The sequence below is a fragment of the Canis aureus genome, chromosome 24 (genome assembly GCF_053574225.1).
Source record: "Canis aureus isolate CA01 chromosome 24, VMU_Caureus_v.1.0, whole genome shotgun sequence".
Taxonomy (NCBI): domain Eukaryota; kingdom Metazoa; phylum Chordata; class Mammalia; order Carnivora; family Canidae; genus Canis; species Canis aureus.
This window is the reverse complement of record NC_135634.1, coordinates 35,104,713-35,129,340: the sequence shown is the minus strand read 5'-3', so window position 1 is coordinate 35,129,340 and position 24,628 is coordinate 35,104,713. Positions and strand designations below refer to the sequence as shown.

General features: G+C 42.4%; 1 protein-coding gene and 1 pseudogene across 2 annotated transcripts in view; both read right to left on the bottom strand.

The window, feature by feature from the left end:
- Positions 1-8,101: 8,101 nt before the first annotated feature.
- Positions 8,102-24,628, bottom strand: part of ENTPD4 (ectonucleoside triphosphate diphosphohydrolase 4) — a 35,895-nt gene continuing 19,368 nt past the window's right edge. Inside the window, exons 7-13 of one of the 2 annotated variants that reach the window (XM_077868828.1) lie at positions 23,658-23,717; positions 23,022-23,176; positions 21,021-21,187; positions 16,948-17,272; positions 15,105-15,190; positions 14,047-14,208; positions 8,102-12,849 (exon numbers count right to left, since the gene is read on the bottom strand). In XM_077868828.1, coding sequence (XP_077724954.1) covers positions 12,621-12,849; positions 14,047-14,208; positions 15,105-15,190; positions 16,948-17,272; positions 21,021-21,187; positions 23,022-23,176; positions 23,658-23,717 — 1,184 coding nt within the window. In that variant the 3' untranslated portion in view covers positions 8,102-12,620. The remainder of the gene's footprint in view (positions 12,850-14,046; positions 14,209-15,104; positions 15,191-16,947; positions 17,273-21,020; positions 21,188-23,021; positions 23,177-23,657; positions 23,718-24,628) is intronic. The other variant, XM_077868829.1, reaches the window with a different exon arrangement.
- LOC144296586 (ubiquinol-cytochrome c reductase complex assembly factor 2 pseudogene) lies at positions 20,005-20,960 on the bottom strand (annotated as a pseudogene).

Here is a 24,628-nt window from a genome sequence, read left to right as displayed (position 1 = left end):
TTAAATTACTAATCCATCCCTTTATGAATGTTGGACTATTCAAGTTCCTTATTTCTTCTTGAATCAGTTTTGGAAAAGTTGTAATTGTATGGGATTTTCATCATTTCACTCAAGTTTTTAAGCATAGTGGCATTGATATATTCATAATTTTCTTAATCTTTTTAATATCTGCTTTATCTGTAGTCATATCTCTTTGATTCAATTATTGTTTATTTGTGCCTTCTCTTTCTTTCTTGAACAATTTTGCTAAAGGTTTGTTCACTGTATCTGTGTTTTCAAAGCATGGAATTTTGGTTTTGCTGATCCATTTCTATGCTTATTTGCTGTATTCTATTTTTTCATTGTTATCCTTTTTTCTACTTTATTAAACTTTATCACTTATGCCTTTCTAATGTATACATTTTAAGGCTATAAATGTTCTTCTTAAGCACATTAGCCATACCCAGGAAGTTTTCAGATGTAGTATCTCATTAATGGTCAGTTCTAATTATTCTCTAGCTCTCAAAATGGTTTCTTCTTTGGTACATGGATTGCTTAGAACTTAGAATCGTTTCTTCTTAGAACACGGATTTTCATTTTTCAAGTATTAAGAGTTTAAAAAATTGTCTTTTGTTATGAATTTCTGACATAATGGGATTGTGGTCAGACAATGTGGCTGGAGTGAAAGGAGTTGCTCAAAATTTGTTAAGCTTAAATTTTTGTTTTGTTTGTATTTATTTATTTATTTATTTATTTATTTTTAAGCTTAAATTTTGTAAATATTCCCCATGCAGCTTGAAAAGTGTGTGTTCTATACACTTTCCTACATTAAGTTTCTTTGGCGTGTTATTCAAGTGTAGTAAACTGATTTTTGCTGATTGATCTATTAATAAGTAGGAATAGTATTAAAATCTACTGCCATAGTGAATTTGCCCATTTCTCACACTGGCTTCCCTACATTTCTGAGGAGTCTGATTAACCATGTAATCTCCAGAACCATTTCTTCTTGGAAGATGCTTGATAAATGATCCCCCACTTTTGCGGGTCAAGTTCTATTCCCCGTAAAGATGCAATGAGGTCCTAACACCAGGACCTGTGAACCTGATCTTGTTTGGAAATCAGTCTTGGAAGATGTAATGGACCTACAATGAGATTGTACTGAATTAGGGTAGGCCCTACATGGTGAGTGTCCTTGTCAGGAGAGATCCGGAGACACAGAAGAGCCCCAGGAAAGAAGGCCATGTGAAGATGGAGGCAGGGCTGGAGTGAGCCTGCCACAGCCAGGGGTCCAAGCATTTCAAGCAACCACTGGAGGCTAGGAAGAGGCGAGAAAGGCCCCATCTCCAGAGCCTGGGTGGGGAGGGTGGACTTTCAACCTCCAGAACTATGAGAGTAAATTTCTGTTTTAAGCCACCTGAATTTGTGGTCATTTGTTAGGGCAGCCACTGGAATCTAATGTACCTGCTTATGCCAGTGTGTTGACCTGCAGTGAATTTCTTGCTAGCCTGCCGCTCACACCTCACCACCATGGCTCAGGACACCTCTGTGTGGGAGTGAGGGATGGGCCTGTCACGCTCAACCTCAGCTCCCCAGGTCTTCTCCGGCCAACCTCTGCTCTGGTGAGCAAGCAGTGGAAACACCCAGCGTTATGCCCAGAAGCTACCTGCTTCCATTATCACGTCTCTTGGGTTCCCCACTCACAGTGGAGTCAAAGCAACAGCCTGGAAGCCTTCTTATTTACTATCTCTATCACCTTGTACAATTCACACGACATTTCTGGATTTCCACCCATAAAATGAGTACCTTTAGGTTGTGATCATGTTACAAAGGATACGTTGCTTCTTCAGTAGGCCAGTTAGGGTTCTCACAGGGAGCCAGAGTGCCTGGGGGTTAGAGCAGCCACTAGGTGGCGACGTCTCTTTCTGCAGCTGGTCAGCAGGTGGACTGGGTCCCTGATCAGGGGCCTGCCCCACACCCGCCACTCAGGCCCCTGGTCTGGCGCCCAGGGCAAGCTACCCAGATAGGATGGCCGAGGCTGCAGCTGGAAACTTATACCCAAGAAAAATAGTGGATCTGATCCTTGATTGGTGACTGATTAGATGGAGAGAGAACGCGGTAAGACATGATCTAGAATGTTTCCCGGTTTCTGGTCTGAGTTACCAGCTGGTGCATAGAGAGAGGAGGTGTGGAGGAGGAAGGGTTCATATTTGGACAAGAGTTTCAGGATCCTGTGGGACACCTAAGTAACGTCTGGTAGGAAACAGAAATCTGGGTCTGTAACTCTCGAGAGGAGTCTGGAAGGAAATGAAAGGCAGAGAATGAGATCTTGGAGGCAGGCTGTGTTTTCTTAAAATTCGCCCCAGCATAGTATAGAGTCTAGAGTAGACACTGTAAAACTACTGCCCACGGGAGGGAATGGCCTACCATTGCTTTTTGTAAAGAAAAAAAAGTTGTTTTTTTTTTTTTTTAGAAAAAAAAGTTTTATTGGAACAAAGCCATTCAGTTACGTATGGTCCATGACACATTTCACACTGTAAAAGCAGAGTGAAGTTTTGGACAGAAGTCATATAGTCTGCAAAGCTGACGTATTTACTCTCTGGCCCTTTGGTGAGAAATTTTCTAACTCCTTGTCTAGAGCAACACGTCTCAACCTTCACTGTGCATTACGAAATACCCAGAGACCCTGTAAGAGGAAGACTCTGGCTCAGGAGGTCTGAGACCAGCCCTGATTTGGCACATCTGTCAGGCCTCTGTGATACCGATGCCACTGGTCCCCAGACCTTGCTTTGAGGAGGGCCTAGAGCAGTGCTGTCCAATGGAAACATAAGTGTACAAGTAACTTAAGTTTTTAGTGTCCATATTAAAAAACTAAAAATAGATGGCATTGATCTTTTATTTAACCCAATATAGCCAAAATATTATGTCTTATGTAACCAATATAAATAAATTGAGATATTTTACTTAATTTTTTTGTGCTGAGTCTTTGAAATCTCGTGTATATTTTGCATTTACGGTCCATCTCGATGGAGGGACTGGCCATATTTCATGTGCCATACCAGCCAGTGTAGCTCTAGAGTAGACATGAGCCAGGCTTCTGGGTTCCAAACTCCAGCTCCCTACTTGCTAGCTGTGTAGCTATGGGCACGTTATGTAACCTCTCCCTGTTTCTCCACCTATGAGAGTAATAAATGCACCTCCTCATGATGTTGCCTCCAGGATTACGTAAAGTGTTTTTTTTTTTTTTTTTAAGATTTTATTTATTTATTCATGAGAGACACAGAGAGAGAGGCAGAGACACAGGCAGAGGGAGAAGCAGGCTCCATGCAGGGAGCCTGATACAGGACTCGATCCCGGGTCTCCAGGATCACACCCCGGGCTGCAGGCGGCACTGAACCACTGAGCTACCCGGACTGCCCAATAAAGTGTTTAAGCAGCCTGCCAGGCACATCAGAGACCACTATTATGCTGTTGGGGTGATTCTGTACAGGAAGCACTTTCCCTCAATAAAGGAAGGAGTCTGAGTCCTGCTTCCTGTCCCACACCCCAGGGGCAGAAGGTGGAGTGAAGCATATTCCTTGGTTCTCAGCCCACAGTTTCCCCTTCCCACAAGGATCTTTTTTCTTTCATTCCACAAATATTTATTGAGCCTTTACTATGTATCAGATCCTAGGGATAGAATACCAAAATGAACACAGAAACCCTCTGTCCCTATGGATTACATTCTAGTAGAGAGATTCACAATGAACATAATGAATATAGAGTATGCTGGAAGGCGGTACCAAGGGGCGGGGGGGGGGGGAATGAAAGCACAGTAAGGAGGATGGGAAGTGCTGGGAGAGGAAGGAGTATCAGTTTTAAGCAGGTGGCCAGGTGGGCCTTCTTGGGGCAGTGAGTCACTGAGGTCCCAAGGCCAGTGGGGCTGATGCAGAGAAAGCCAGGGAGAGAAATTACAGGTGGTCAGAGAGATGCGGAGTTGGGGGAAGCATAGTGTGTATGCTCATAGGCCATTACAAAAATTTTGGTTCTTCCTTTGAGTGAAGTAGACAACTGGCTGGATACTGCCAACAGTCATTATCTGAACGTTTTTCAAGGCTGCCATGTTGAAGGGACAGGGTGGGAATGGGGTAACTAACCATCCCCATTGGCCCTGAACTGAGGCTTTTTACTGGGATGGGAGGCTGTCAGTACTTAAACCAGGGAAGACTGGGCAAACAGGTGCGGTTGGCCAGTTGAAAACCAAGACCAGCTTTATTCTTAGTCCTCTTTCCAGAACCAATCTGTATCCTCAAAACATCCATTTTAATGTTCCATAGACACAACAGACATATACTGAGTATCCTCGTGACACGGTGTTGTGTGCCATGGTTACGTAAATGGCATTAGGCTACAAATCTCGTTTCTTTGCTAAGTGTCCAATACTATTTTTAAGGTCCACCCATGTTGCTGTATTTACCTCTAGGTCATTGTTTTTAACAGCTGCATAGTCATCCATTGCCAGCCCCTGCCACTTACTTATCCAAGATCTTGCTTCCCTCCAGCAACGGAAGCTTGAGTAACACTGTGGAGAGCATCCTTCTGTAGCTCAGGATAGACGTTGCTGTGGGGAGCACTGGCCCTTGGATATGCGAACAGCCAACTTTAAAGTGCCTCCACCTCTCTTTCTAGAGTGCCTGCGGCGGTTTACCCCACTGGCAGCAATACAGAAGTTACTGTCCCCACATCATGACTGACCCTTAAAGTATGGCATTCGAGGGGCTCTTTATTTTCATTTGCATTTCTCTGGCTCCTGCATTTATCTCTTCTTGTTAACCATTTGGGCCCACCCTTCTGAGAACCACCTATTAAGACCCATAGCCCATTTTTCTTGACTTTCTTTTTCTTGTGGATTTGTAAGAATCCTTGTAAATATATATTAATCCCTTGTCAATTTTAGTCACTGAAAATACCTTCTCGGTCTGCCACCTGTTAGCTTTGACTGATGACTGGTGAACAGAAATCCTTACTTCTGGGGTTTCTTTCTTTCTTTTTTTAAGATTTTATTTATTTGAGAGACAGAGAGCCTGAGAGGGAGAGCACAAGTAGGGGAGGGACAGAGGGAGAGGCAGAGAGGGAGAGAAGCAGATTCGCCACTAAGCAGGGAGCCCAATGTGAGGCTCCATCTCAGGACCATGGGATCATGACTTGAGTGGAAAGTAGATGCTCAATTGACTGAGCCACCCAGGCACCCCTCTTCTGGTATTTCCTTATTCACCCTCTTTTTTTTTTTTTTTTTTTTTAAAGATTATATTTGACAGAGAGAGAGAGCACAAGCAGGGGGAGCAGGAGTGGGAGCAGGTAAGGGAGAGGGAGAAGCAGGTTCTCCACTGAGAAGGGAGCCCAATGTGGGACCCAATCCCAGGACCCTGGGATCATGACCTGAGTTGAAGGCAGACACTCAACCGACTCAGCCACTCAGGCGCCTCCTTATTCATCCTTTCTCTCTTACATTTGATGCTTTAGGTGGGGGAGGGAGGTTTGAGTTAGAAAGTGACAGATTTTTAAGGATAATTTAGAGTAAAAAAAAATTCTGAAATTATGTTTAGAATAAGATCAATATACAGAAATTAATTCCTCTAAGCTGGGCTTTGGGAAACATTCATCTTTCTTTGCCCCTACTCATTTCTACCGGATTCTGGGCTTTCTTTTTCCTTTTCTTCAGGACTGAATGGGTTAAGAAGAAAGGAAGCCACTTGAATTAACTTTGATTTTCCTAAGTTTTTCTAAACATAGCTCTAAAATGCAACACTCCCTTAGCAAACTTCATGGTGGCAGGAGGAAGTGGACAGATTCCTGAGAGGCCTGTGCCTCTAAGATGCATGAAGCTCAGCAATCCTCAAAGAAGAAAGTGCACCGAGAGTGAAAGATTTGTAAAAAGATTTACTTTGCAAACTCTAGAAACCTAAAGTGATGTGGCAAAGAAACCAGATTTTGATTAGGACAAATATTTAGGAAAACCTATAAGCTACAAAGTATTTCTTCACTGGGTTAGTTATAAATATAAAAACACAGAAAGTAAACATATCAGGATTCATGTGCAAGGAGGTTGAGGGTGAACAGGCACACTGATGGACCATAGGGCCACAAAAGGCTGGAGGTGATTTAAACATGTAATTTGAACAGAATGGAGAAAGGCCAGGAAATTCCAGAAAATCCTCTCGTGCTGCCATAACCAAAATAAAAAACTTAACGAGGATAAGCAGAACCCATTAAATATTTAAGCATCTCAGTCTTTTTGAATCTCAGATCTAAGTAATAAATAAAGCTTGTGTCGGGTGGAAAAGATGGAATCTTCGGAGGAAGTGCAAGGTATGGTCCCTGGAGTTGAAGCTGTGAAAGGACAGGATTCATCTTTCCAAAATTGCCCTCTTCACTTTTTTTTTTTTCAAAATTGCCCACTTCAAATTTTGATTACCATGGAGGCCAAAAAGGTGAAAGGTGGTATCAAAACTACCAATTATAAGCCTGTGAGAACACTGGGAATAGCTGGCCTGGGCACTTTCCAGAAATAATACAATGAAAGAGGAAGTTCCACACCGGGAATGAGGAAGGCACTCTGTCTTCTGATGACCTGGTCACAGACCAACTCTTTCCCCTTCTCCTTTTTTTCAGGAGGAAAAAAAAGTCTTCTTTTCCCTCCATTCAGTTGCGTTTACGTATTTAGATAAGTAAGAGGCCGGTCTTTTGTGACCATCACCATTATGCTCCGCGAGGAGCCTTCAGTATTTTTCTCAGGGCAGAAATCTTTCCAAAGTCTGGGTTTTCTCTGAGGCTTCTTATTTGGGTCTCTAACACACAACGGGCTGTTGATAGAAACATTTAAGTGGCCGTGAAGTCTGGAGCCCAGAAGTAATTCACCTGCCAAACAGGATCAAGGGTGAAGGGCAAAGAGGGGAGGCCAAACCAGCCCCCGTCTGGGCTGTGGCAGGGCTTCATCCGCCTTAATGGATGTAGTAATAGAGGCAACACTGCACCAGGCAGCAGGAACTAACTGCTTGTTAAGAACAAATGAAAATACCTTAACAGGTCACCTCTTCTTTTGTTACAAGGAGGTGAGATGGCAGGCCGAGCCTCTCAGGCAGGCAACCAGATGAGGTGGGGCTGGGACACACCTCGAGGTATCTGATTTCCTGCAGGCGCTAATGCTCCAGGCAACGGCCCCATGGCCAAGTGGCCCTTTGGGATAAGAGGACACTCCTTTGTCCTCTGGTGACCTTTCCGTAAGGAGACAGTCTGACTCTGATAGAGATGACGTTCGCGTCTCTGCTCCCAGACCAGTGTGAGCGCCAAAACCCCTCTGTGCAAACCATTAGCGTTTCGGGATCTCAAAAAAAAAAAAAAAAAGTAGAGAGAGAGAAAGAACAAGAGAGAGCCGCTGGTGCATTCCAGATTCACGGGACAAATGGAAACAGATAACAAACAAAAATCCCCAACCCATTGCCTTTCAGGCCTGTTAACACCTGCAGCCGTTAGAAACAGGTACTTCCTTCTCTTCAATCAAGCAGAGTAAAGTTGAGACACCTTCAGATGCCTTAAATATTTTCATGTATTTATCCTCAGGCCCAAAGACCTACATTTACCGAACTGCCTCAGAAATTAAATTCTCTTTTAACATTATCACCCCATTCTTGGCCTTCCAAGCCCCGTGCTTCTGTGCTCGCCCTGTACTCCCGTTTTGCCCTGCTGGTCCCTCACCCCGCTTGTACGTATGTCTTAGGCTCTTCTTTTTGTTGTCAACAGCTGGTCCCTTCCCTCTCCTTCTGTCTCTATTGTGTGTTTTTGGGTTATGCCTCAGCAGCACCCCGCACCCCCCCGGCCGGGGAAAACCTCTGTTGATATGTTCTCAGACAGCTGAAAGAGCTGGCGTTTCTAATAGTTACTTACTAGTAACACGAACAGTGACATTCACAGTTGTCTGGAAATAAGCCAATGACTTTAAGCCTAGATCTAACTGAAGAATTGTATAATGTAAAGTCTACATTTGATTTTAGAGTTTTAAGGGAAAATGTGTTAAAGTTGGTTAATTTCAGTTTCTGGGCTATATTAATGGTTAATAGTTATTTTAAAAACGATAACCCTAGCAACATTTGTCTCAGAACGACCTTTATTGTTGACACACAGGTGGCTTTACACCTTGGTAAATATTTCTCCTGGGGAAATATTTGACTTTTGTGCTGCTGGACAAAGAATCCTCCCTCCAGAATACAGACAACAGTGCTTCATTACAAGCACATAAATAGAGCAAATGCAGAGTTGCGGTCAGACTCAGACAATTTATTTTACTGAATTTAGATTCAAGTTCAACTAAGCATTCTAACAGGTAACAAGGTTCAAACGGGAGAGAAAAACTTATTTTAGTGGTAAGAAAGCAAGTTCACACAGAGTCTATGGGCCAGTGGATGAGCTTTCATTTTATTGGCTCTTGACACCCATCTGCGTATACGTCTGGCAACATGAGATGGCCAAACACGGAAATGATACACTACCACAATACCCCAAAGATAATTATTCTTACCTTGAATGGAAAACATTATTTTAATTATAAAAAAAAAACATTTAAAGATCTCCTTAAGTTTTGTAATTCTTAAGTGTAAAATATCATCTCAGTAACAGAACAAAGAATTTCCTGGGTTGGTCACATCATTCATTACAGAACAGGAAAAAAAAAATCATAAAAAAAATGAAACATGGAAGAAAGAAATAAATAACGAAATAATTTATGTGTAGGTAGTTTTGCTGCATTGCACATAACCACACAAAATCCTAAAGCTGATTTTTTTTAAAAGCTTAGAAAACACATTTGCCTTTTTGAGTTTCTCGCTAAGTGATGCATGCTTCTTCTAAGGAAAACTATTCTATGTAGGCCTGATATTTAAAATTTAAATATCTATCAATCTAGAGTTTGCCTACCTGAGTGTGCAGATGTGGAAACGGGTAGTGAACAAGTGACTCTCCCAGCCTCCAGAGGGGCCGGGCCTAGCTGCAGGCACCTCTCCAGCTTACCCCCAGGCTTAAGGCTTGCAGTTTAGGGCAAAAATATGCAAAAAGCACTGGTTCAAAAATATGCAAAAAGCACTGGTTCAAATGGGTATGTGTTTGTACTTTTACTGTGATGTCCTCCAATGGACTGTAAAATCTTTGCTAGTGTCCTTGGAAGGTTTAGAAAGAAGCATCGCACAGTACTGAGGATGGGACAACAGTATTTCCTGTAGCACACTTCCAGCAAGGCTCAACACAGAGTGTTTTTCTTCCACAAGGCTATTAGCAAATTTCCACCAGTCTAATTTCTTTTGCTTCTTACTTCAAGTATTCTGAGTTCCCTGCCTTCTTGACCAGCCCTTGATATGAATTCTCCTGAAGTAAGCTCCTCTAGGACCTGCCTTTCACCCTGGCCCTCCCTTGCATCAGAAAGACCCATGTTCAGTCCTCTCGAGATTGCAGACCTCCCAACACCACATGGTGAGTACTTGGAACAGCGCTTTTTAAATCTGGGGAAGGAGGGCATGTTTGCTGGCTTATTAGAAAATGGTTCTTGAAAATAACTTAGATAAGTGCGATTCTGATGCATACACAAATATTTTAAGACTGAAGTTTAGTCACTTCTCTTGCCTGTCTTTGTCCCCACAAACAGTAACTAGCTTCCTGAATTAAGAGAATGCCAATGCATATGCCTTCTTGAGCAGGGGTCCATGAACATCAACAAGTAATGGATGTCCATAAAGGGACATTTAGTAAATATTTTAGCCTCTATAGGTCACATGTGTCTCTTTGCATATTCTTTGCCTCCCCCCCCCCCCCCCCACCTTTCTAATTTCTTTTAACAACCCTTCCAAAACTGAAAAACCATTCTCAGTTCAAGGGCTTCTAGGCTTTCCCTGTGGCCAAGTTTGCCAAGCCCTGCTCCAGGGAGTTCCTTGGCAGGGGAACATGGGCACTTAGCTATGTAACGTAGAAGTTTGTTTGGGTCTCAGAACACTGATTTGGGGATTTCTTTTGGAGAGTTAGGTAGGTGCTTGCAGAGGGATCCACAAACCAGGCATAAAAGCAGATCTGTTTTTCTCGATTCTGCTCCGCAAACGGTACAGAGCTGGACCAAATTGGCACCCTTTATTGAAAAAGTGGCTATTTATGGTAGGAAATCTTAATTAAGGCCCATTTAAATCTGGGTCTATGCTGGCTAATCCTTGCCTTGACTTTAAAGGTAAAAAAGCACATACTTCAGGAATCGGAGGAGTTTCGTTTCCAGGTTACTATTCCCAGTGGTTGGCAGTAGAAAAGCTCAAGTGTAAACACACTTCCTCTTTGCCACTAATGCCACAGTCTGCAGAAGAAACACTGTCTGAGGTTTCAAGGGGAAGCACAGCAACTCACTCTACTTCTGGGGTATCTAAGACACAGCTCACCTGTGGCTGGGTCTTGGTAAGGAACAGTGTTTACCAGGGATCAAGCACTTAAATAGCTGAGGATCAGCGTTTCAGAAGGTGGATCTTCCACAGGGACATTTACTTCCATCCTGACACAAGACCACACAGCAGGGGCTGTACCACCACATAGCTCCTCTAACCTTCTGTATATCTGAGACACAAAGATTCTACCCATAACTTTCTCACTATTGAATATTCACTTTGAAGAGCAGAGTAAGAGAATTTGCATTTCTTTTATATATTTGTGATCTTTTCAAGTCATCCATATGCTTAAAATATATGCTATGTTTTATATAGTTAATAAACATAAAAATGTAATTTTTTTAAGTTAAATAAGGGCTTCAGGGTCTGAACCCTTTCTCTCTAATCAATGATGTCTGGAAAAGCAGCTGATGGTTCTCAAAATATACATACGTTGCCAACCAGACAAATTTAACTGTTCTGGGGCTAAGAAATAGCGTGCATGCACACACACACACACACATACACACTCACAAAAAGAACTTCCCCTAAAAAATCTAGGTATGAGAATTCCTAAACTTCTAAACTAAATGAATAGGTGAAAAACAACTGATCTCACATATGCCAATCCAGCTGCCCTCCTTAGGTTTTTGTTTAAAACGTCAAACTTGTTTTCTCTACATGTGAATTTATTTCTTCTATTAATGTCAGACCTTTCTCTTAGTCTGGATTTACAGTGGCATTACCACCAGAGCCCCAACCAAGACCAGAATAAAGACAACGTGTCAAGCTAAGTACACAATTTCCAAGGTAAAACCACTGAGACCATTTTTCATTACGGAGGGGAACACCAACTTGAAGCTGGAAGAAACTGGAGTGCAATTAAACCAGCAAAAATGTACCACTAAGAAACGCTAATGTGTCTGCCTGTCAGTAGGCACTAGTTCCAGTTCTAATGACATCAAAACCAGTGAAACTTGATGAATTTTCCAACTCACTCAAAGGCATAATATTCTAAGGCTGTTGAAAGGTGGGACTGAGAAAGTCATTACCTGTGGTCAGAAAAGATAATGGTAATGGGGATTTTTTGACATTAAAAGAAATAAACAGTAAATTCTAAAGTGTGTGTGTTTTTGTTTTTTAAAGTGTGTGTTTTTAAAAGAGCATTGCATTCTCTCATCTTTCATAAACATTTCTCTCACACACACATTCTTTCTCTCACACACATATTCTTTCTCACACACATACACTCTTTCATACACATACACATTCTTTCTCACACACATTCTCTCACACACACAAACATCTCACACAAACACATTCTCATTCTTACACATACGTTCTTTCTCCCTCACACACACACACCCAGATTCTCTCACACACATATTCTTTCTCTCTTACACACACATACACACTGCTCTAGTCATTATTTCACATCTTCTAGGACTATCACTTTTAAAAATAGTTACCTCTTGGTGCTTATATTTATCTCAGATAGAAATGGCTTTGAGGGATCCCTGGGTGGCGCAGCGGTTTAGCGCCTGCCTTTGGCCCAGGGTGCGATCCTGGAGACCCGGGATCGAATCCCACGTCAGGCTCCCGGTGCATGGAGCCTGCTTCTCCCTCTGCCTATGTCTCTGCCTCTCTCTCTCTCTCTCTGTGTGACTATCATAAATAAATGAAAAAAATAAAAAATAAAAAAATAAAAAAAAAGAAATAGCTTTGATTTTTTTTAAGCCTACAAGAAAACTTACAGTGACAGATCTGGTATCACACATCACTACCCTGTGTAGGTCAGAGCTTTTGAGAGAGACAAAAAGAGGACTATGATTCAGTCATTGGGTTCTGGTTCTGGGAAAGCATCACTTGACAGCGCTACCTTTTCTGATAGAAACAGCTTTGCCATATTCCCTCCAATATCAAAGTGCATCTGTTTAAAATTTAACATACCTCAAAGAAAAATAAAAAATCTTAGTAGCTATCCTATGCAGCAAAAATGTAGTGATTTTCCCTTTTCCCTGCTCCTCAATTTAAAGCTGTATACAGAACGGCTAAATGCGTTACCTCTGGGACAGCAGAGCTTACAAACAATGGATTTTGTCTCTGTTTCAAGGAACAAAAAGGAAAGGGAAAAAAACTGAATGAAAATAAAGAGGAGAAACCCTGAGGCAAAAAATGGCTTTTCCTTCAGAAAGTCTTCCTGGACTCTCAAATCCCCGTTCATAAGGTACCAGCAATCTTCTGGGACGGGAGGCCTTCCTCCAGCCAGAGGGTGGCAGTCGAAGCACTGCGGAGCGTCCGCCTGTGAATGCGCCGGAGCCGCAGCAGGTAGAGGAGGATGGAGAGCACGACTACCAGGAAGCAGCCTGAGAACAGGTAGTGATTGTAGACAAAGGAGAAGCCCCGCCAGTGGGCGTGACTGGCCCGGAAGGTCTCCTGCTGGATATCTCTGCCCACATGGAAACAAAAACAAACACAACAGGTAAGCGAGAACAGGCCTCCTCAGGCAGGCATGCGATGTCATCGTGCACAGGATATGGGCCCACGGGAGCTGGCTGAGGACTCGGCTCTGCAGACAAAAACTGTCTTCTCGGTCTCTGGGACTCCGTTTCCTTACCTCTAAAATGGGGGTTAACGTGGCCTAACAGAGGGTGGCTGTGAGTATTAAACAAGAGACCACGCGAAAGTGCATTCGCTAGTCTGCAGCAGTTACTGTCACTATAATTTGGGTAACAAAAATCAGAGAAATTTAAAAGAACCGTGACAGTTTTACTAACACACGGAAGCCAAGGTGGAATCAGACCACCTGTCTGTGAGCAGTAATACCCATTAGCCACAATTTTTGCAGGTAATGCAGCTATATGGATTGCTGGGACATGCTCAATTAGATGAAGAGGTAAAAAAAACCCAAAAGCGAATTCCTCCTTTATCAGTGCCCCCAGGGATCCTATTGGGGGGGGGGGTCAGCTGACAGCCAGGTCTGTGAATGTGAATGGTGAAAAATGTCCACCTTTATTTGCCAATCTCTGACTGTCATTTCCACTAACCATGAATACAGACATCAAACTACTGAAATGATAGAGAGTACTAGTTCTGCTGCCAGATTGGTTATTTCATGTATTAACAAAAAAGAACACATTATTACTATACTTCAAATATGTTTTCTGTAGCACTTCGGGAAATGTATTTCAATACAGTGGTTTCCTCTGTAATCTTTTATTTTTTATTTTTGTAAAGATTTTATTTATTTATTTATTTGAAACAAAGAGAGAACAAGCAGGGAGGAGGAGTAAAGGGAGAGGGAGAAGCAGACTCCCTGCTAAGCAGGGAGCCTAAGGACCCCAGGATCATGACCTGAGCCAAAGGTAGAGGCTAACCTGTTATTTATTTTATACCTTAAAAACATTTTGAGAAGGAGTCCAAAGCCATAAAGGCAAAGAACAACACTTTCATGCTGTATATGATGGGACGGGTGAGGTGGGAAGCAAGTGCTGGTGGGAAAGACCAGAGTCAAACTTCACTGCCTCTACAGTCCTGCCCATAGCCAGTGCACACCCCAAACATCCACACACCACAGCCACCACGTTGCGTCATAACTGCAGAGAGGCCTATCTTTTGATTCTTGTTACCAAATTCAGAGCCGTACCTTAAGGGTAAAAAACGGGTCCTGTAAAGGATTGCTCCGAGCGTCCACTGAACCTCCTTGTCATAAACTTGTAAGGCCGTCTTTAAATTTTTATAGTTGACAGGAAATGAAAAGCCCCTATGAAACACCTCGAACATCCAAGCAGATTTGAAGCACTGGTACCTATGAACACCAAGCACAAATGTAAGCGGGATTCATTTACTGGTCACACTGAACCGTGCAGTGAGAGAGCCTTCCCCCGAGACCCAGGGGCGGGTGCACAGGCTTCACCAGGCCAGCATTCCGAGCAGGTGAACCAATTACATGCACTTCCAGCTGATTTACTTGCCCCTTGTCCCACAACAGTTCACCTGTCAAACTCAGTAGCTCAGGACACTTTGTCTCAGTATGATTTAATACACTGCCGTGACAGATGTTTTTTCTTGGGCATTCTGGGATTTACTCTCTGATAAACACTGAGCAAGCTCCAACTTCTTTGGACCTAGGTTACTTTATTATAAAATGAAAAGCCTGAAGGGTCCTTTGCAGCTCTGATACTCTATGGTTCTAAATGCTTATCAGAGGCTTACTTATTACAAAGTGCTGAGCTAAGTCAGTAATGAGATATAACAAAAAACAGGATAGCCAGCATACTTAAATGACTTATAATGACAGGATTTTTAAAAAGCAACAAATAATTATGAAATAGGGTGGAATCTGATAAATGCCACTAGGGAGACATATGCGTGCTCTGGAGTCGGACAGAGTAATGGAGTCTGATTGAATGGGCAGGGGGAGACTTGAAAGGGATAGATCCTGACCTGACTCTGAGGTCTGGCCAGGGATTCAACAAGCAAGGGAAGAACAGGGGCACTCCAGGTGGAAGGAAAGCAAAACTGAATAAAAACCCATAAGGTATATCTGGACATAAGTATCTGTTGTCCCACTGGAAAGGAGCCAAGGGTGGGTGAGGAGAAACAGTGAAGGATGAGGATGCAAAAGCAGGGTGTGGCAAGCCAGCGGCTACCACTACTACATTGTTTCTGGAAACCGTGTGGGCTCAGCCACCCACTGCTTACTTTAGCCTATGGAGATCAGCATGTGAGGCGTAGAGTCCGCGGTCAAAACGTTCCCGCAAGATCGACCACTTTGTTGCACAATAATCCTGGAAGAAATTTCACCGTAAATAAATCATTGGTAAAGGCTAAATGCTATGTTCATTTTAAAAAGGGTTTACCCAATTCATATTCATAACAATTAAGTAACACAAGCTTAACTTCCATGTGTAATGTGAAGATGAGATGCACAAGCATCCAGCAAATACTTACTGATCAGCATAGACAGGGCTCATTCGGTCTTAAAATGCTGTCAAAATTATTGTTATACAGAGAATTTCACTGCCCATAGCCACCCTCTTCGAAAGTGCTCATTCTCCCACTGTGTGACTGCCTGTGACAGGCATACGCTTTCAGAAAAGTGAAGTGGGACTTTAGTTAGTTCGGAGCGGGTACCTATGTTTGCGGCTGCACAGTACAAGGTTCTGGGAACACCGATATCATTACAAAGGCCTGTCTTCAGAAGGGAAAAAGGTGCCATCTTTTTTCTGAAATTATTTGTAATAATATCCATAGCTAACATTTATTGAGCACTAAGTGCCTTTTCTGAACGTAATACTTAGAACCACTTGTTGGCATGGCTAGGATTACACTTCTTATCTCAAAGGAGGAAGAAACTGAGGCTCTGAGAGATGGTGAAAGTGCAAGAGGGAACACAGAACAGCACCTGGTCTGGGGTGAGAGGGGAGGACAGGCATTCAGGTCAGAGGAGACACCGTGAATGAAGACAAGATGGAAGCAGCCTGGGTACCGAGGAAAAGAATAGATGCTCGCTGTGATTATCATAAGGATGTGCTAGGTGGGGAAACGAGGCTCCCGGGAGACTAGGGACATGCTAAGGCATTTGCGATTTATCCTGCTACAAAAGGAAGCCGCTGAAGACTGTAAACAGAAGAGATGGCACTCGTGTTTCAGACAGAACTCTCTGGGAGTCGCATGAGAGATGAACAATGGAGGGAACCAGAGGCAAGAAGACCAACTGGGAAGATCCTGCAGTAGCACAGGTGACAGATGCAGGCCTCACGAGAGCAGTGAGAGCAGGACAAAAAGTAGGAGGGGCTTTGAGAAATGATTATCCATAAAATAATGAGTTTGCTGACTGATTATAGGGGCTGTACAGTGAGGAGGGAATGAATGGCAGGAGGAAGTCTAGAACTTCTGAGTTTTGGGAGGTGGACTGGATGGTCAAGGGATGCCATTAACCCAGACAATATCACAGAATGAGGGGAATGGAGAAAATGGTGCGTTTGTTTTGGGTCATGAAATCTAGTAGGCAGGGTCAGGACTAGAGCCTCTTTTGACAGGCAGTTACCAGTGAACCATGAGCATGGATGAGACCATCCAAAAGCTTGAAGGTACAAGGGCCAAGGGTGGAAGTCTAGGATCACCAAGGTTTAAGGGGTGTAAAGGAGGGGAACCGCTGAGAGAGCCTAAGAAACTATCAGAAAGGCAGTGGCCGACAAGAGAACTGAGGGACAGGAAGGCTGCCAGGAGTGTGGCCAGATATTGGCTACGTTATTACCCAGAAGTATTCAAGTCTGTCATCTAGAAGCCACTGATGATCAGAGTGGCTCATGCAGTGGTGGCAAAAGTTAGCTCACCGTGGACTTCTGACTCCTGCTGGGACTATGTCTCCTGCTCACCAAGGGAACAGGATCCCCAACAGGCTATGCTACACCCCTCCACCCTCCACCTCCCCTTTCTCTTGAGCTGGGCTTCTAAATATGCAGGAGGGACATAAGGTGCCACTATCTACACCAGTCTCTCAAAAGCATGCAGGAGAGAAGAGGGTTTGTTTGAAGGTTACCTTTGCAGCTTTAGTAAAAGTAGCAGCATTGTAGTCTCCACCCATTCGTAACACATCCTCAGTGCAATAGTAGAACTCTGAAAAGCCATAGAATTCACTGTTCTGGAAGTGAATCGGGGGCTGGTAGACCCCGTTGAGAGAGGTCTGTGTCTCATTTGTTTTATTCATGAAAGGCTGGATGGTCTCTCGACACAGGTCAAAATCTCCTGTTCCCCGGAGGTACATGGTCTGTCCGTTTTGTTGGATTTCATCTTTGATGTCTAGGGGTAAGCAGGGGTCCAAGAATGGAGTATCAGGAGCCAGACCAGTCTGTTTACCCAGGAGCCTACAGAACAAAGAGAAACTTGATTTGAGACTGACAGAAAATTGTTCTGAAAAAGTAGTTGCAAGTCAGTGTTTCTCAAGACATTCTGTGAACCATGAGCCCTGCAAGGTATTCTGTGGGAAAACAAAAGGGTTCTGGGATGATGAGATTAGGGAAACAGGTTCTTGAGCCCCTCTTGAAGATTTCCATCCATCCACATGTGTGTACAGCAGACACTGTAATGGGGTCCGGTGAGACAACTACCTGCACAGACTACCAGTGCTTTCTGTACCCTGCAATGTGGCCTGGTGCGCTCAGCCTGAGTGAGTTTATGGTTCCTAAGTTCCTCTTGGTTTCAAGTTCACCGCAACTGAATGCCCACCAACTGTCCCTTCCAATCCTGTTCTGCCACTAGAGCTTGTGGGTTTCATTATAGAGATGAAATGTGACTGTGGCAAGAAGTAACTGGCCCTGCCCAAGCCAGGCTAGATGCTTTAGATAGAGGCAAGTTGCCTGAAAACTACTGTCAAATTCAGTAGGTTTAAAAAAATTGGGAAAACCTAGAACTGGTATCAAACTGCTTTACAAATGTTTGTTAAGCCCTCTGTAGTCATTAAAGAGCCAAAATGACACTGAGATGAGCAGGTGCAGTGCATGCCAGAGATATGACAGGTGTAGTCTAAGAAAAGACCTGAGTCCAGAGCAAAAGACTGGCAAATGAAAACATAAAACAAAATGCCTGCCATTTGATTCTATTTTTGAATCTCTGTTTCAACTAATTTTTAAAAATTAACCCACTATTGATCCCTGGTCTAAAAAGTGTTTAAGTATTAGTATCAGTCACTCAATTGACAAGTTGTTTATTCCTAAGATCAGGGTAACTAAACATGCACTTGAATGTAATAAACTAAGGTCTTTGCCATTAATTAAAAACAATTTTTGGGGTGCCTTGGTGGCTCAGTCAGTTAAGTGTCTGCCTTTGGCTCAGATCACGATCCCAGGGTCCCGGGAATTGCGCCCCACATTGGGCTCCCTGCTTCTCCCTCTCTGGCTCCCCCTGCTTGTGCCATCAAATAAATAAAATCTTTAAAAAAAATTATTTTTAAAACTCAATTGCTACTGATAGCAAAGAGATAACTATGCATTTCAAAGCTCAATTTATGACATATGTAAAAAGTGATGACTTATGTGTATAATTATTATTAAAGTCCAAGATAAGATGTCTGGGTGACTCAGTCAGTTAAGTGACTTTTTTTTTTTTTTTTTTAAGATTTTATTTATTTATTTGAGAGAGAGACAGACAGACATAGTGAGAGACAGAATGAGCAGGGAGGAGAGGGAGAAGCAGGGAGCGCAATGCGGTGCTGGATCCCAGGATCCCGGGACCATGACCAGAGCTGAAGGCAGACACTTAACAGACTGAGCCACCCAGGTGCCCCAGTGTCTGACCCTTAATTTCTGCTCAGGTGATGATCTCAGGGTCGTGAGATTGAGCCCTGCTTCTGGCTCGGCACTCACTGCAGAGTCACCTTGAGATTCTCTCTCCTGTTCCTTTTGCTCCTCTCCCTGCTCACATGTGCTCTCACACACTCTCTCTCTCTCAAATAAATATGTAAATAAAATCTTTTTTTTTTAAGATTTTATTTATTCATGAGAGACACACAGAGAGAGAGAGAGAGAGGCAGAGACATAGGCAGAGGGAGAAGCAGGCTCCATGCAGGGAGCCTGACGTAGGACTCGATCCCAGGTCTCCAGGATCAGGCAGGCCCTGGGCTGAAGGCGGTGCTAAACCGCTAAGCCACCCGGGATGCCCTGTAAATAAAATCTTAAAAAAAAAAAAAAAAAAAAGTCCAAGACTTGTCAAATGTACTTCAACACTGTTTTTAGTTGTCCCACATCCTAACTTTTTTTTTTTTTTTTTTTTTTTATTTATGATAGTCACAGAGAGAGAGAGAGAGGCAGAGACACAGGCAGAGGGAGAAGCAGGCTCCATGCACCGGGAGCCTGACGTGGGATTCGATCCCGGGTCTCCAGGATCGCGCCCTGGGCCAAAGGCAGGCGCCAAACCGCTGCGCCACCCAGGGATCCCATTTGTCCCACATCTTAAGAAGGACCACACAACTGTCCATTATACAAGCTTCTTGACATTAAAACCTATTATTAAAAATTAGCATTGCTGGTTTTCTCCAAAGTTCTAATTCAAACATCACTTACAAAATATTTCTATTTAATAAGACTATTATAAAAAATAATTATACCAGAATGTCCTATATACCACGTTTAAAAGAAACTTTGGGACTACCAATCTCTTAACACCGTTCAATTAATGTCTGGAGCAGGAAAATAATAAGTTTTTATTGCTTTTCCTATTCACATATGTGAATTTCTGGGAAATGTGGTACAAAATGGCTCTGACCTGGTCTTTCTTAAAGTTCAGGCCTCCAAAGGTTTGTTAAGATTAAATTGATCTAGGAACCACATACTACAATTTATCTCTATTAATTGGCATTTTTTATATAACCCTATATTTCAGATATTTTTATTCATCCAACAGCTCTGCTTTACTTATGGACCAATTTTATTTTTATTTATTTATTTTTTTTGGACCAATTTTAAATAAATAATTCCTATATACTTAAACTTACAAATTTAAATTCATTAAAGTATTGCTTTTATTTGTTCTATATGCTTTCTATACCAGAATTCTTTTATAAACTCATTTTTATTTTTTAGGAAGGTAAATCAGGGCAGTTTTATTTATGATGGCAAGGTACAAAACTCCATGACTTGGTGCATGGGTGAGATAAAGACTGAGCCTGGGCCCTCTGCTTCTCCTTGGGATTCCTGGGGGCAAACTTCTCCTGCACTGTCTTCCATATATCTTTATTTGTTTCCTTAAACTCTTTCAGGGTGCCTGTGCACAGGATCAGCTTATACTCTTCCATGGACAGGCTGATGAAGCTCATGTCTCTGGGGCAAGAATATTGGTGTTTGTAATAGTTTGAATGGAGTCGTGGCTAAGCTCTCATACACCTGACCACAGGCCTCATGCTCTGCAATCTGGGTGTTCTCTCCCTCCTGAAAGGCCTGTGCTACCTGGTGCTGCAGGTAAGCACAAAAGTCTCGGCCCTGTTCTCATCCACCGGCAAGTCCTCACAGAGCTCAAGGAAATGCTGGCAGCAGCAGTTGGTCGCCATTTTGGGCTCCCCAGAGACTCATTTTTAAAAGTTTCACTGCTAAAAATGTTTGAAATCACTAACTTAGACTTCTAGATCACCTCTTTCTCTTGAATAACTTTTTTCTCTATGGTCTTATCCAATAAATAACTGTACAGGCTGGTTTTCCAGAACACCACCAGAATATCACATAATTCACTTCAATCATCAACAATTCGATCATCACTTACCGCAGGCCTCCAGGACATGTGCAGTAGCCTGCGTGCTGATTTTCCCCAGGACTCTGCAATATGAAATACACCACCCAGGGCTCAAAACTATTTCAATATGTTAACAGTGAAATTTCTAATCCAGGGAGGTGTGGGTCTGAGAGAGAGAGAGAGAGACAGAGATCTGCCTTCAGAACCTGAAAAGAATTGAGAGCCAAAGGTAGAATCGTGGTGTCCTTTCATTTCTCAACTAGCAGGGGAGTCAAAGCTGACTGTGCTGATGTATTTCTGCTGCTTGAGGTTTCCCTGCTTTGCCCTGAGAGGTTTTCTATGAGGAAAGACCTAGGTCTGAAAGCAAATGCTGAGAAGTGGAAGGTGCTTTACCTGTTCTTTTGAACTGTGCTGGCAAATATTCGGTCTTCATATCTCTGTCGAGCAGCATTGCCACCAAACCCAAGAAATGTGGCCACATAGACTCGGTATACATGCTCAGTTTGGTGAACATCACATCCCAAGTTAAATTCAGCTAACAAGTTCTTAGCTACTTCTTCCTGCATATGCAAGGATAAAAAAACTTTAGTATTTTAAGCAATACAAAAACAATTACCTCCTGTGAAAAAGAATGATCTAAAATGATTCTCATCCAAAAGCAGCAAAAATTTCTGCTTCTGCATTTCCCAAGGACCCTTCAAAACATCCCTCTGAATTCACAGCACAGTTCTGACTTAAAAAATTCCAGATGGGCTGCACATCTGTGATACTACTACTTTTTGTAAAGGGAAGTTAGCAAAATAGTTCACATCCTCCATCTTCCTACTGGTGGAAGCCTATGCTTTAGAAATAATTCTAAACATTGAAAAGTCTCTATACACAAAGATGACTTCTGTGTTCTATGAGAGAAGAAACTGGGTGTCATCTAAATCTGTAACTCCAGGATGCCTGAGTGGCTGCATTCAGGTCAGGTCATGGTATCAGGGTCCTGGGATCAAGCCCCACTTCAGGCTCCCTGCTCAGTGGGGAGTCTGCTTCTCCCTCTGCCCCTCCCTCTTGCTCACACGCTCTCTCAAATAAATAAAATCTTAAAAAAATGTTTTAAAAAGATAAAAAAAAAATCTACAACTCCAAGGAGTTTTTAGTTAATTATGGTAATCATTAGTTTATGGAAGAACATGCTTATGCATGGTTAAACAAGGGACACAAAATTGTATAAACAGTAAGATTACAACAAACATATTAAAAAAAACTCTAAGTAGGGAAAAAAATGAATGAAAAGAAATATACCAAAATGCTAACAATGATTTTTTTCTTTTTTGGATGATGCACCATGGAAAATTTTTAACTCTGATTTTTCAGTATTCTTTTCTAAACTCACTTTCTATGTATTTTTTTACTTTGTCTTGAGGGCGAAAACATGACTTTTAACAAAGAGTATAATAGTTTCTGGAACCATGTCTGGATGAGATGCAGGACACATAACGCGTTTAACTTACAAGCATTTTTGTAAAGCACTTAATAAATATGCCAATAACATTTAGTGAGTGAACACTAGGTGGCTGGCAGTACATCAGATACATTATATGCACTATTTCATTTCAGCCTTTTAAAAACTCTGTGTGAAAGGTACTTGCATTCACATTTATAGATGAAGAACCTAGCTCAAAGAAGTTAAGTGATGTGTGTAAGGTCACATAGCTAGTGGGGCCAGCGTGATGATGGAGCCCAGACTTTTTTAAGCACTATACCATGCTAGGGAAAAGTGCAGGAAATCAGGCTTTGATAGTAATTTACAGCTAGATGGGAAAAAGAGTCATAAAGACTTGCAGCAATTCAGGAATGCATCTGGAAACCTTTCTGGTGCTCTCTTTACAAGGCTGCCTGGCCTACTGGGAAACTCCAGGCAGTGACAGGGAGCCCCGAAGGGCATGGAGCAAACAGAGAAAAGTCAAGTTCATAAATATGCAAGCAGTGCATACAAACCTCAATCCTTTCCAGAAAAGTCAAAAGCTGTCTGAGCCTTAAAAAAACCCAGTACCTTCCCTAACTATAACTTAAGAAATACGACGCCATTACATTAAGTATTACAATATCTGGTGAGAAGTGACTGAAGAGAAAATACAAACAAAAATTCGAGCATGTGACTGACATTTATTCCGCACAGAAACTCTCAGTTCAAAAAACAAACCAGCTGACTTCAATGAACAAACACAAACGGCTTAGCGGAGGTTTACGTGGCTTCCTCCTGACTCCGTTCTCCTGGGTTGGGAAGGTGGGGCCTCAGCAAGCACAGTAAAGATGTGTTCAGACTCAGAAAACAAAACAAAAATGGATGGAGACATGTTAAAGGAAAACCAAACCAAATGGAAGAAAATTTGCACGGATAGTAACCTGCTGTGAGGAGGCAAAGCTTACAGTTTTGGGAACTTCGTACGCTATCTGAGTTGACACGCCTCCCATGTCCAGAATACCGGCTGTCCTTTTACGGAGGATAGCTTCCCTGCTTTCGCTACCAGGAATGTTAACCTCCACAACTGCCTCCTCATCTGGGAAGAACAAGAAACATCCATTGGAACAGAACCAATCCAGAAAATGGGGATCTTCTGAAGAGTCTTATTTTCATGGTACTTTCAAGCCCACCTAGGCCCAACTCAGCCTAGTCCTCCTGCCTAAAGTCAAGTTCATGGTGGGAAAGAGCTACACACTCTCTACGCTACACACTTAGCTATGTCACAAAACGTAGCTCCTGGGGTCCCTGGCTGGCTCAGTCAGTTAAGCATCTGCCTTCAGCGCAGGTCATGATCTCAGGGCCCTGGGATGGTGCCCCACATCGGGCTCCCTGCTCAGTAGGGAGCTTGCTTCTCCCTCTGCCTCTGCCCCCCAGTCATGCTCTCTCTCATTCTCTATCTCAAATAAACAAAATCTTAAAAAACAAAAACAAAACTTAGTTCCTTTTTTGTCCTTTGGGATTAGACAGAACAGTTATTATTTCCAGTCAAAAATATCGGTTGGAAACATGATACTTACCATCTTCAATATGCTCGAATCGTCCAAGGACAAAATTAATGCCAATCCAAGCATACACACCTATAGACATTTCATAGGGGGGAGAAGAATAAAGTTTTAAGATACTCTGTACAACTCTTATTGATGCAGTCCACGCAAACAACTCATTTACTTTACTCCCTGACAATGTGCAAAAACATTATCGGAAATAACAAATCCGTCCGATATATTTTGTTTTTCTAGTGGCTTTCCTAGAACTCCTTAAAATTCAGTTTCTTGTCACTTACATAGCTAAAAACAGGATTCCCCTGATGCTAGTTTTTGTTTCAAACAGTTCTGAAATAATGGAGTAATTTTGCTTTATGAAGTTAAACCTACCAACTGCAAGGTTGAAAAAACAAAACTCCAACTCTTCCAGTTCCTTCGTCTCTCATTTTTCACTCAGTAGCCAAGCCTCATTCCCCTTTTACACTTGCTCTATCCAGTCTCCACCCACTTCACGTCTTACACCTTGATTTAAGCTGTCACAGAGACCTAGTTGATCTTGCCCACCTCCTCCACTTCAACACACGCTATTCTCTGCGACTGGACTGACGTAGAACAAGGCTAAACTCCACCGCCTGACAATTCAAGACCTCTCCAAATTTTTGTTTTTATTGAATAAATTGGACATGTAACATTGTGCATATTTAAGGTGTATAGTGTGTTACACCTGTGATTTAAGGTGCCCTTATACTGATACTTGTCACATCACAGTTATAGTACAATATTACTATCTATACTAATTACACTGCCCAGTAGAATTCTATGGCTTATTTATTATTTGTTAGAAGTTTGCACCCTTAAACATCATCAATCTTATCACACACACCCCAATTCCTTGGTAGCCACTATTTTACTATTTTTTTATAGGTTTGACTTTTTCAGATTCCACAAATAAGTGATATCAAATGGTACTTTCTCTTTCTGACTTATCTCACTTATGTGCTCAA